The sequence below is a fragment of the Prosopis cineraria genome, unplaced genomic scaffold (assembly GCF_029017545.1).
Source record: "Prosopis cineraria cultivar Desert tree isolate PC_DT_omini unplaced genomic scaffold, ASM2901754v1 PC8, whole genome shotgun sequence".
Lineage (NCBI taxonomy): Eukaryota > Viridiplantae > Streptophyta > Magnoliopsida > Fabales > Fabaceae > Prosopis > Prosopis cineraria.
Window position 1 is genome coordinate 28,176,407 of NW_026555339.1, and position 13,382 is coordinate 28,189,788.

Consider the following 13,382-nt stretch of genomic DNA (forward strand, 5'->3'; position numbering starts at 1 on the left):
CTTTTCAAATTTAATCATTAAGATTTGTGCTCCTTTTTAAAAACAAGAAAGCAAGTTGTAAATTTAAGATGATAAAATTATAAATTTGGAGAGACAAAATTGCAAATTACTAGAAGTGCTCAAATTATGACATGATTCTTTTCAAATTTTAATAAATTGTAACAGTCTTTCAAATTTGCAATTTTTTAATCTTAAATTTGCAGCTCGCTTCCTTGATTTTAATAAGAAACATAGATGTTAATAATTAATATGTCATTATTTAAATACTTCTCAGAATTTACAATTTTGAATTCCAAATTTATAATTTTGTCCTATTAAATTTACAATTCAATTTTTTAATTTTAAAATTAAAAATAGGTGACATTATATCATAATACTAGTTAAAGACATAAGAGACTCACTTTACATTTTAAAATTTGTTAGAACTTTATTTGAATAAAATAATCCATTTGAGACTTAAGTATCATTTCACCTATAATTAAATGGAAACAAAACAATAATGGCCATATGGAGCATTCATAGAACTTGCAAAACAAAAACAAAGGGATACAAATAAAGCTTTGTATCTATAGACTCTCTCCCCTGCTCATAGACATGATGATAAACAGAAAAATCCCATTCTATACATCCCAGTCCAATTTACAATTTGTTCGACCTTACAAGTCTAAACTTAAACTGTTGAGCAATCATACCTCAACAGCAAACACTTAGATTGTGTGCTATACATCAATCATCAAAGGCCAAAAGTGCAAAATATTACAAGCTACAACCTTGTAGATCATCTACACCTGTCAAGCGGACCCACTTTCTGCATAAAAATATGACTAATGCCAAGTGTCATTAAGGCCAATTAAGGACTTAACAAGAATTTTGGAGTTCCTACAAAGGAATTAAGCCACGAGATCGGCCAAGTAAAACTGAAGAAGAAGAATGAATCAGACCCCATTGCCTGAAATGGGTTACTGTAAGTGAAACTATGAGCTGATATCTCAATTCACAGGCATACATCCTTATGAAGAGTGAAGGATACTTGAGTCTGGCTTGGCTTGACTCAAGTTTATAACATAATACCGTAAAAGTATTGATGGATCGATGTCTTTTTGTTTCGTACTTTAACTTGGTGATGTATCTAGGCCCCCGTGCAAAATTCATTTTATGGAGAAAGAATATGATGCATCAGATTTCATCCATTTTCAGGTTGGTTTCGCTTGAGTATTGACTGTGGTTCTTTCCTTATATAAAACTTAGTTCAAAGTTGTAGACTCAGCAGCTTCGCGTTTGAGTCAAAGGATCGTAATCATAGGCTTCACTGGCTTTAACAAACCTGCCCTTCACACGCCTTCGAACATCGGCCCTTGCCTTGCGGGAGGCATACCTCACCCTTTTTTCAAACCTATTTCCATAAAACACAAATTAGGTGAATCACCTCGCAAGCAAATATGCTTTGAAATGAGAGCATAATATCAACAAATACAGCAATTACAAATTAGTTGACTGAAAAAAGGTAGAAAATAGAAAACATTAACAAAACAGATAAGGAAAATACAGCAGTAGATCCATGTATTTTTAGTCCTTATCAATCCCTCTCTACTATTGACCAAGTATGATTAAAAATAAAAGGCAAGGGGAACTTTTATACTTCGTTTAAATAAAATAAAATGTGGAAGTTGAAGGTGAAGGTGAAATTAAGTATACGTCAGCAAAGGGGTTAAAAATGTTAAGCACACATCAACAAAATTAACTCTCTGTCAGTTTTTGGTCTTTATGTGATTTTTTGAAACTGTAAGGACTAACATTGCAAACAAATCAAACTAAAAGGACTGAAAACAACAAAGTAAAACTATAAGGACTAAAAACAAAATGCAATCAAAGTACAAGGACCTGCTGCTGCATTTTCCCAAATAAATACAATATGACATGACACGACCCTAACAAAATCTGAAGTACTTATTCGTCATTATAAAGGTTGCACCGTGTCTAATAAACAGTGTGACACGTCAGATTCAGGCATGGCTTTTTATTTTCAAGCATGGGTGCTTTGTAGTTACAAGACAAGTGAAACTACGTCTTGCATTATTATTACTACTTTAAACTTTAAATTCTCTCTCACTTCCTTTGTTTTTTGAGATTGTCAAAACCTAATACAATTTTATATTTTTATTATTTCCACTTTACCACTTCAGGCAACAAGAAGCTAAAATTAATACAATTATGTTAAAAAATGAAAGAGAAGATAAAAATATGAGAAATAGCCAGCATCAAACTAATAATGACACATGATAGAGACCACAGCAGTTTCATGAAACTGACAATTTTTTGTCTCCATGAAAGTGATATCGCATCCCAGTGGGTACACTCGTATGGTTGGGATATACTTACTTGCGCATCTTCTTCTTTTCTTTGTAACGCATGACGGCATCGCTGCGGTTAGAAGTTTTCAGGAAATTCTCCGGGCATGGAGGGCACCAAGGAGGCTCCCCTGTTAGTAGCATTGAAGAAGCGCCGCAATCTTGATAGTCGGCACCGCTGCTCTCTCCAGTAACACCAGAAAATGAAAGGTTTGATTGCGCTTGCTTTCCGGTAAAGCAGAGAATTGGTTCAGTTTTCGTACTTATCATGGAATCTGCAGAAGCTGCATTGCTGCATGCTGGGCGCACTGCGTTGACCAGTCCAACTGACAAACCCTGGACACAATTTTTGCATCTGACCATTAACTCAAAGCAAGAACCAACAAACTATTCAAAAAAGCCAAATGAAGAAAAGCAGGTGTTTAATCTACTATGGGCTTAGATCTGGACTTAATAAGCATACAGAAAATTGATCTGCAAGCATCTCATTGCCAACAATTACATGCATGCACCCTGAGTGGTTTAATGAGATATAACAAAGTCAAAAACAATAGGGGATGTTTGGATTAAAGAGAATGGAGGAGGGAAGAGAAATTTTAATTTAGACATTTTCTGTCATTCATCTTAAGTGAAGAAATTTTTCCTTTCTTTCTAATCCATTCACATCAGTCCAAACATATTCTAATAAAAACATAAATGTCAGATTTAAATTTAAATAAAAGCAAATGTCTAGATTATTTCCCTTCCACTCTCCTTTGTTCTCTGCAATCAAAAGACAACCCAAGAGATTTGATCGTATGAGGAACACAAATGCACTGATATTTTATGCACTCTTCATTTTTTTTTTTTTTCAAATCAAAGCTCAACATCAGCTCTTTGATTGGTTTTGTGTTACCCTTATCAGTTTGATCCTGTTTGCAGATTAATTATAAGATATGTTACAATCTAGAACAATTTTTGCTGAAAATGAAGCCAGAGAGCTGGTTTCACCTTTCAAATTTCAAGGCCCTCCCAGTCCCATACAACTCAAAGTGTAAGCAATTACAAAACTTATTCCAATGACAGATAGATACCAGTGCTTACATGGTCTAAAGGGAGTTTGATACAGCATCTTTGAGGAATATAGATAGAAAAGTCATGCTAAACCTTCTATAATTTAACCACGTAAGATACTTGTATTCAAGGAATAGGCATACGATTAATGAAGATCAATCAATACCAAGAATAGAAAAATTCATGTTGTCACTGATAAAGAATGATGAGATTTAAAAAGAAAAAGGAAAAAAAAAACAAAGAATGATGAGATTTCAATACCTCAGCAGAAGCCTGATGATTGGAATTGCCAGCAGACGTTTCCTTTGTTGCCCCAAACAAACTATCAATTCCACCATTTTCAAAAAGCTCTTCAGAATGACTAAGAGCCACACCAAAAAGTTCTTCGTAGTTCTCAAGATTTAGATCCACTTCATCCATGTCGAAGTCACCATACAGGTTATCATCTTCATATTCTCCAGAACCTTTTGCACCGGGATAGTATAACTACAGATTAATTATGAGATTAGAAAACTTCTTTGACTAAGTTGTGAGAATTTTACAAGAAAAAGCAAATATTTTCGGGCATTTTGGAAAAGCAGATATAGTAACAACAACAACAACAACAACAACAAGCCTTTATCCCACTAGGTGGGGTCGGCTACATGGATTGCAAGACGCCATTGTGCTCTATCATTTATTAAGCTTTTAGAAATATTATTAATTAAGAGATCACGTTCAACAACTTCCAAGAGTGTTCTCTTAGGCCTTCCTCTACCTCTCTTAATCGGACTCAAAGTTATATGTTCCACTCTTCTCACTGGTGCCTCCCTTGGTCTTCTTTGTACATGCCCAAACCATCTCAACCGATTTTCTACCATTTTTTCCTCAATAGGTGCCACCCTCACTTTTTCGCGTATGTGCTCATTTCGAATTTTATCTTTACGTGTATGTCCGCACATCCATCGTAACATTCTCATCTCTGCTACTCCAACTTTATGCTCTTGCTGTCCCGTTAGAGCCCAGCATTCACTACTATATAACATTGCCGGTCTGATAGCAGTACGATAAAACTTTCCTTTAAGTTTATTAGGCACCTTACGGTCACAAATAACTCCTTTAGCTTTTCTCCAATTAAACCACCCAGCTTGAATTCTATGTGAAATATCTCCACTGATTTCGCCATCATTTTGAATAATGGCTCCCAAATATCTAAACTTTTCCACTTGAGGTATAATTTGATCTCCCAATTTCACTTCCAAATTATTTTCGAATAGTCCTTTACCAAATTTACAATATAAATATTCCGTCTTACTTCTACTCAGACGAAAACCTTTCGACTCCAATGTCCTCCTCCATAACTCAAGTTTGCAATTAACCTCTTCTCTTGTCTCTGCTATAAGAACTATATCATCCGCGAAGAGCATACATTTCGGGATTTCCTCTTGAATATGTTCCGTCAAAACATTTAAAATCAAGTTAAACAAATAAGGACTCAGAGATGATCCCTGATGTAGTCCAATCTTTATAGGAAAATCCTTTGTTTGACCACTAGGCGTTCTTATACTAGTTTTTACCCCCTCATACATATCTTGTATGGCTTTAATATAAGCAATCCGTACTCCCTTTTTTTCCAACGCTTTCCCAAGCACTTCTCTTGGTATACGGTCATAAGCTTTTTCCAAATCAATAAAAACCATGTGTAGATCTTTATCTTTACAACGATACTTTTCCATTAATCCCCTTAGTAGATAAATCGCCTCTGTAGTTGATCTACCTGGCATAAAACCAAATTGATTCTCAGAAATACTTGTCTCCAATCTCAACCTGTGCTCAATTACTTTCTCCCACAATTTCATTGTGTGGCTCATGAGTTTAATCCCTCTATAGTTAGTACAATTCTGAATATCTCCTTTATTTTTATAAATAGGAATTAATGTACTTCTCCTCCACTCATCAGGCATTTTCTTGGACCGTAAAATCACATTAAATAACTTAGTTAACCATCTCACCCCTTCTTCACCTAAACATTTCCACGCTTCGATAGATATACAATCAGGTCCGTTGGCTCTACCATTTGCCATTTTCTTAAGAGCTTCCTTTACCTCCTTATCACGTATTTTTCGATAGAATGACAAATTTTGTTCTCCTTCACCAGTTACTAAATCCTCCAAGTTACTAGATGAATCCTCTCCATCATTGAAAAGTTTAGAAAAATAAGTCTCCCATCTATTTTTAATTTCATCATCTGTAACTAAAATTCTTCCCTCTTCATCCTTAATACACCTTACCTGTTCTAGATCTCTTGATTTTCTTTCCCTACTCTTGGCAATCTTATAAATATTTTGCTCTCCTTCCTTCGTCTCAAGGTTCTTATAAAATTCTTCAAAAGCTTTAGAACGAGCTTCACCCACAGCTCTCTTAGTTTCCTTCTTAGCCATACGGTACCTCTCCCAATTTTCCTCATTGTTACACAAATGTATGGCTTTAAAACAGTTCTTCTTATACTTGATTTTGTCCTGTACACTATTATTCCACCACCAAGACTCCTTATCTCTCGGACCAGAACCTTTCGATTCTCCCAAAACTACTTTTGCAACCTCCCGTATCTTTTTAGCCATATCCTCCCATATAATGTTAGCACTTCCCTGAGAATCCCAAATTCCTTTATCCAAAAGATTTCGCTTGAAAATATCTTGCTTCTCACCTTTTAAAAGCAGATATAGTAACACTAAGACTTATTCCACTAAGGTCGGCAACATAGATTAAATGATAACATTTTCCTCTTTTAACAACTAACTCATTAGATATTTCGATATAAGTGTAGATTTCTCACAATATTCTATGACTCCAATTTCCATTTTCCCTTTTCACACCTACTAAACATGTCTTAAATGAAGTCATGTTGAATGAAGATTGGAACAGAAATTTCATCTGCCATCAATTGCACCAAAAAAAGGCAACAATGATGTTGTCACACAATTTTTGACGTCCAAATTTGTTAATTTCAGAGTTTCTATTCTCTTCAGATAGAAGACTTTGTAAAAATTGCAATGTGATCCCCGGAGATGCTGTAACGACACAACATAGGGTCCTAGTCCTTGATGTGTGTATTATGAGTAAAATCCAAAAGCGTCGACTAGTAGTAGCACCAAGGATTAGGTGGTGGCAATTAAAAGGTGAGAAGCAAGATATTTTCAAGCGAAATCTTTTGGACAAAGGAATTTGGAAATCTCAGAGAAGTGCTAACATCATGTGGGAGAATATAGCTAAAAAGATACGGGAGGTTGCAAAAGTAGTTTTGGGAGAATCAAAAGGTTCTGGTCCGAGAGATAAGGAGTCTTGGTGGTGGAATAATAGTGTACAGGACAAAATCAAGTATAAAAAGAACTGTTTTAAAACCATACATTTGTGTAACAATGAGAAAAATTGGAAGAAGTACCGTATGGCTAAGAGGAAAACTAAGAGAGCTATGGGTGAAGCTCGTTCTAAATCTTTTGAAGAATTTTATAAGAGCCTTAAGACGAAGGAAGGAGAACGAAACATTTATAAGATTGCCAAGAGTAGGGAAAGAAAATCAAAGGATCTAAAACAGGTAAGGTGTATTAAGGATGAAGAGAGAAAAATTTTAGTTACAGATGATGAAATTAAAAATAGATGGGAGACTTACTTTTTCAAACTTTTCAATGATGGAGAGGGTTCATCTAGTAACTTGGAGGATTTAGTAACTGGTGAAGGAGAACAAAATTTATCATTCTCTCGAATAATACGTGATAAGGAGGTAAAGGAAGCTCTTAAGAAAATGGCAAATGGTAGAGCCAACGGACCTGATTGTATATCTATCAAAGCGTGGATATGTTTAGGTGAAGAAGGGGTGAGATGATTAACTAAGTTATTTAATGTGATCTTACAGTCCAGGAAAATGCCTAATGAGTAGAGGAGAAGTACATTAATTCCTATTTATAAAAATAAAGGAGATATTCAGAATTGTACTAACTATAGAGGGATTAAACTCATGAGTCACACAATGAAATTGTGGGAGAAAGTAATTGAGCACAGGTTGAGATTGGAGACAAGTATTTCTGAGAATCAGTTTGGTTTTACGCCAGGTAGATCAACTACAGAGACGATTTATCTACTAAGGGGATTAATGGAAAAGTATCGTTGTAAAAATAAAGATTTACACATGGCTTTTATTGATTTGGAAAAAGCTTATGACCGTATACCAAGAAAAGTGTTTTGGAAAGCGTTGGAAAAAAAGGGAGTACGGATTGCTTATATTAAAGCCATACAAGATAAGTATGAGGGGGTAAAAACTAGTATAAGAACGCCTAGTGGTCAAACAAAGAATTTTCCTATAAAGATTGGACTACATCAGGGATCATCTCTGAGTCCTTATCTGTTCAACTTGATCTTAAATGTTTTGACGGAACATATTCAAGGGGAAATTCTCAAATGTATGCTCTTCGCAGATGATATAGTTCTTATAGCAGAGACAAGAGAAGAGGTTAATTGCAAACTTGAGTTATGAAGGAGGACATTGGAGTCGAAAGGTTTCCGTCTGAGTAGGAGTAAGACGGAATATTTATATTGTAAATTTGGTAAGAGACTATTCGACAATAATTTGGAAGTGAAATTGGAAGATCAAATTATACCTCAAGTGGAAAAGTTTAGATATTTGGGAGCCATTATTCAAAATGATGGCAAAATCAGTGGAGATATTTCACATAGGATTCAAATTGGGTGGTTTAATTAGAGAAAAGCTAAAGGAGTTATTTGCGACCGTAAGGTGCCTAATAAACTTAAAGAAAAGTTTTATCGTACTGTTATCAGACCGACAATGTTATATAGTAGTGAATGCTAGGCTCTAACGAGACAGCAAGAGCATAAAGTTGGAGTAGCAGAGATGAGAATGTTACGATGGATGTGTGGACATACACGTAAAGATAAAATTCGAAATGAGCAAGTACGCGAAAAAGTGAGGGTAGCACCTATTGAGGAAAAAATGGTAAAAAATCGGTTGAGATGGTTTGGGCATGTACAAAGAAGACCAAGGGAGACACCAGTGAGAAGAGTGGAACATATAACTTTGAGTCCGATTAAGCGGGGTAGAGGAAGGTCTGAGAAAACACTTTTGGAAATTATTGAACGCAATCTCTTAATTAATAATATTCCTAAAAGCTTGATAAATGATAGAGCGCAATGGCGTCTTGCAATCCATGTAGCCAACCCCACCTAGTGGGATAAACGCTTGTTGTTGTTGTTGTTGTAGAGTTTCTGTTCTCTTGTCCAACAAAACTGGCAGCTCTCATAGACTAAAGCTATATACATGATAACATGTGGCGTGCAAGCTCATTTTTCTTACATTGAGATTAAGCTACCAATACAAAGAAAAGAAACTAAGGCTTGATTTGGACAGGAGGAAAATATAGGGGACAGAAAACTATGAGAAAGAACTCTCATAAACAGTACTGCCTCCATCCCAAATTTTAAGACATTTTTGTGGGTTGATTTGTCGTCCAAGGTATAAGACACTTTAATTAAAAAACAATATTTCATTGATAATACTTTTCCAATATTACCCTTTCCATTATATTCTCTATCCTTAATATTATTTCATAAATGGAGTATTAAATTAAATGCATTTTGAAAATTTATATTTTTTTTCAAAAAAAAAATTGGAAAGCATATTTAATAAGCTTTATTGATATGTGTGGTTTTTTCTAAAAGTGTCCTATAATTTAATATCAAGAGAGGACGATATTTTACTATTTTTGGCAGTTTTTCCCCCTGCTATTCTTTCCTCCCTAATTTTCTTTTCATCCAAACCAAGAGGAAGAGTGGTATCTAGTAGCGCAATGACTATCCAGAAAATGAAACCACCATAGAACTCAAGACTCTACAGTTTGATAGAAGAATAAGGACTCTGTTAATATAGAGAAAGGAAAAGAATGGAGTGGGAAAAAGGTAATCTTGAGGACAGGAAATGACTTTTGTAACCCTATTTGCAAAAAATAAATATAGATAAACAACATTAAGTAGTGATTACGAAGACATGATGGACATAATATAGAAGAAATGACAAGGGTCTGAATCTTCATCATGGTAACCAAATGAAACCAATTGATTTGGAAAAGGAGAGAATGACATTTGGATCCTTTTAAAGAAATTATTGACATTTTGGTCTCTTGAGCACACGACCCTTTTGAGATTGACAACTATAATATACTATGTTAACAACTTTGTTGTTTGAGTAGGGATCAAAGTGTTAATAATTTTCTTACAAGGGACCCTTGGAAACAAAATGCAGTGAATCAGAAAGGACCTCTAGATTTCCAACAGTTTTGCTTTTCAATTGTTGGCCTCTATGCCGCATGAAAAGAAAAATTAAAAATTAAAAATCCATCAAACATGGACAAAAAAACTCATTTCCTTACATCAGTAAAAAATAATAACTATACAACTTTATGTTATACCTTGGATAGACTTTCATTGGCAGGTCCAGTCGGGTGGTCAAGAGCATGAGGCTCTGAGATTGACTCGGGCATCAAAGATGGCCCAACACAAGACTTATCCATGCTGTGTATATCAATTACTTGAGCTGAACCAGATCCTATCTGAATTTCAGGGGGAACCCAAGCACTCTTGTTTCTGTTCTCATTAATGCGCATCATACCTAGTTCTTGCTCACATGAAGATTCACCAATAGTTGGAATGTTTAAGACAAATGACCATATTGAAGAAAGTTCTGCAGCCGAAGGGCATCCTGAATAGGAATTGATTGTTTGCCTCTTATGTGTTGACAAAGATGCGGAAGTACTGTGGCCCAACCAATCACAATTCTGACATAGTGAAATCCTCTCTTCAGTACACCTTATAGTGGCAGGTTGTGAATTGCATCTCTCACATACTAGGGTCCTTGAATGACGTCTTGAAAGGGCATTAGCAGAATGAACATTTCGATCACATGACAAACACAAACATGCAGCATCCGAACGGCAATACACCACGGACCTCTGTTCTCCACAGAAATCACATATACAACCCATCTTGCTTTCTACTGAGTCTTTTACTATTTCAGTTGCTTAAAGAAAGAATTCTCCTATAAGCAATCTTATACCCAAACTATGATATCCTCCAATGAAACTAAAGGGTCTTCTTTTTATCAGATAATGAAGCAGAAATATCTTGCTGTCATTCAGGCAGTTCGAGATAATGTGATGAAGGGGACAGAAAAATGAGTCCTGCAGATTTTGCTGCTGCCATGAAAGACTATGTCAAGAACGTTATGTAATCTCAAAAGAATGATAAAACAAAAACAAAAACAGAAATCAAGTGTCAACAGAAAACTTAACAACGGCATTGATATCATCGCCAGAAATTTGTTTAATGGGGTTCAATTCAATTCAATTCACTTATGTAATTTTTCTTCTTCGCTTATTTAGAAGGAATGTCGAAACTTGCAAGCCAAAACCAGAAAGTAAAGTAACAGCTCAAAAAATAAAAGGCAAATACAGCAATTATGTATACATACATACATATATATATATATATATATATGTACACGCTGCAGCGAAAAAGAAGAAGAAGAAGATGAAAAAGAAGAAAGAAAGAAAGAACTTGACAAGCAAATTCTACACTCTAGTTCAGAAGCGAGAACAAGACCAGATTATATAAATGGAAGTTACCTATAGATTGTAATTACAATAGCTAATGCTACGTGAGAAGAGATTGCGAAGATTACAGATTTAAAATATTATGTGTGTGTGTTATATCTTAAGTGAAATTATACAGAGCTGAATCATCAAGATTAAGCAGAGAATCAGACACGCCTTTCTTTGTTTTTTTTTTAACCTCTGAAAAAGGACATTTCCATCATCGTCAAATAAGTCAAATGAAATTGAAAGAATCCAGATTCAACTGAAACTGTAAAGTAACTTTCACATTCTGTGTAAAGTCAGATAAGTTGCAGACCAGTTTTTATCAAACAATTAAGATGAGGGGAAAATGTCCCTCAAGTCTCAAAGCATCATATACCCACAGAAAAAAGGAGGGGGAATCAGAAGAACAATAACAAATCTAACCCAATTGCAAAAGACCAAATAATAATCACCCATCTCTTTAATTCTCACCCTCTCCTTATCTTGAAAGACCCTGAAAAAAATTTTGGCCAAAAAAGAAGGAACTCAGACGCAGAGCAGAAGACAAGGAAAAAAATTACCTGATGACAAGAAAGACAGAGTTCAAAATCGGTAAGGAGCTTTGCTTTTTCAGGAATTATATATAAGTTCTTGCTAAATTTAAAAGCAAAGGAACCAAACCTAGAGCTGGACTTTTCCAGCAAGCACACACTGACTCTCTCTCTCTCTCTCTCTAACTCTGCTCATACAGATAGGAATATAGAAAGATGAGTAGATTAGATTGAAAGGGGGAGAGAGAGGGCGGGTGTAGGTTTGTTAGATAAATGAGAATAATGTAAATTGCGATTGGTTTGATGTGGCCTTTTGCGTGTCAGTGTGTGAACGTATTTTAGGTAATGTGACACAAGCAAAGCCGATAAAAAGTGCAAAGAGCAAAATATTATAATAAAAATAATAATATTTACAAATAAAATAGGCTAAATGTGGGGCCACGTCTTTCAAGGCAAAAAGGTTTGACCCCTTTCTATTTTCTTCAGTCCCGCCCATGAGAAAAAAATAGAGAGAATCGCATTTATTTCCACTAAAATGAAAAAATTATACCTAAAGTTCAAACATTCTTTATTTTTCTGCATGCCCAAATATAAATATATTTCTTTATAAAAAGATACATTCATCCCAAATATGCAAGTTTTTTAAGTACTTCCTCCATTTAAAAATATAAAATATTTTTTAAAAAGTTTAATATTAAAAAATATGAGGCATTTTTAATCTTTTGAGGTATAATTATTATCCTTTTTTCTAAAAGTGGGTCTATTGATAATGAATTTATATTTATTATAGGATATTTAATAGAGGTAAATATAAAAATATAGAATTAATTTGAAAGCAAGTAACTACTTTATTGGGGAGTGAGATTCGATTAAAAATATCTTATATTTTTAAATGAAGAGAGTATATGTATAACACAATGCCATAAAGAACATGCCAAGTTCTATATGTGAATAACAAAATGGTCTGTTATTATACATAGTATGTGCAGCTAAGTTAAACAATAAAATGCAAGTTTTTCATGTGTATGTACAACATAATCTCCATAAAGAACGCAACAAAATTTATATGTGAACAATACAATATTTGTTTATTATGTATAGTTCATGTAATTAAATTACATAATAATCTATAAGTTTCTCAAATATATGTACAACATGAGGTCCATAAACATCATAACAAGGTCTATATGTGAACAACACAATTTTCATTTGTTATATATAATCAATATAATTAAAGGCAAATGCATCTTTTCACGAAGAAATATATTTGCATTTAAAGCATTGATGAAACAATTGAAAATATATTAAACCTTATGTGCGATTGTTACTTTCTAGGGCCTTAGGCACAACTCTCCTAAAAATAAATACTTATATTACTCTCCTTCGACCATCCTTCTCATAAATTTTAACACAGTTGCATATAACTCCCTTCAACTTTTAACATTTAAAATTAACACCCCTAACATTTAATTTTGTTTTTCAAAACCCCTTACTATTAATTAATTATTATTTCATTAATATAATTATTGCCATGTTATATTAATGCAACAAACATGGCACATAATATAACATCCTAAATTTCAAGCTTTGAAAATTTCAAGTGTTTAGGAGGGCAAATTGGTCAAAATAAAATATTTATGAATTAATAATATTTTTAGATAACTAATATGATTTATAGATCTTTGAACAATCTTGGAAGAAGACTAAGTCAAAGTTCGAGCGTATCGAGGCACAATAGGGGCCAAAAAATTGTGTTGGGCCAATTTGTGCCATCCCCATGATAAACATGCCATGTGCCGCGGTGGATTGAC

The 13,382-nt window shown here is 34.3% G+C and overlaps 1 protein-coding gene across 2 annotated transcripts; it reads right to left on the minus strand.

Moving 5' to 3' along the window:
• Positions 1 to 491: 491 nt before the first annotated feature.
• Positions 492 to 11,827, minus strand: LOC129318246 (zinc finger protein CONSTANS-LIKE 9-like). 2 transcript variants are annotated; one of them, XM_054962916.1, is made up of 5 exons: positions 11,602 to 11,827; positions 9,857 to 10,636; positions 3,663 to 3,887; positions 2,380 to 2,684; positions 492 to 1,393 (listed from the first exon to the last, which is right to left on the minus strand). In XM_054962916.1, the coding sequence occupies exons 2-5, from the start codon at positions 10,427 to 10,429 to the stop codon at positions 1,264 to 1,266; spliced, it is 1,233 nt and encodes a 410-aa protein (XP_054818891.1). In that variant the 5' UTR covers positions 10,430 to 10,636; positions 11,602 to 11,827; the 3' UTR covers positions 492 to 1,263. The 2 variants fall into 2 exon arrangements, with proteins under 2 accessions (XP_054818891.1, XP_054818892.1); XM_054962917.1 differs by having other exon boundaries at positions 9,857 to 10,639.
• Between the last annotated feature and the right edge of the window lie 1,555 nt (positions 11,828 to 13,382).

Coding starts and splice junctions, on each gene's coding strand:
- LOC129318246 (XM_054962916.1), bottom strand. CDS start 10,429: ATGGGTTGTATATGTGATTTCTGTGGAGAACAGAGGTCCGTGGTGTAT. Junction 3,888..9,856: donor CCAATGAAAGTCTATCCAAG/GTATAACATAAA, acceptor ATTAATCTGTAG/TTATACTATCCCGGTGCAAA. Junction 2,685..3,662: donor ATCATCAGGCTTCTGCTGAG/GTATTGAAATCT, acceptor AATTGTGTCCAG/GGTTTGTCAGTTGGACTGGT.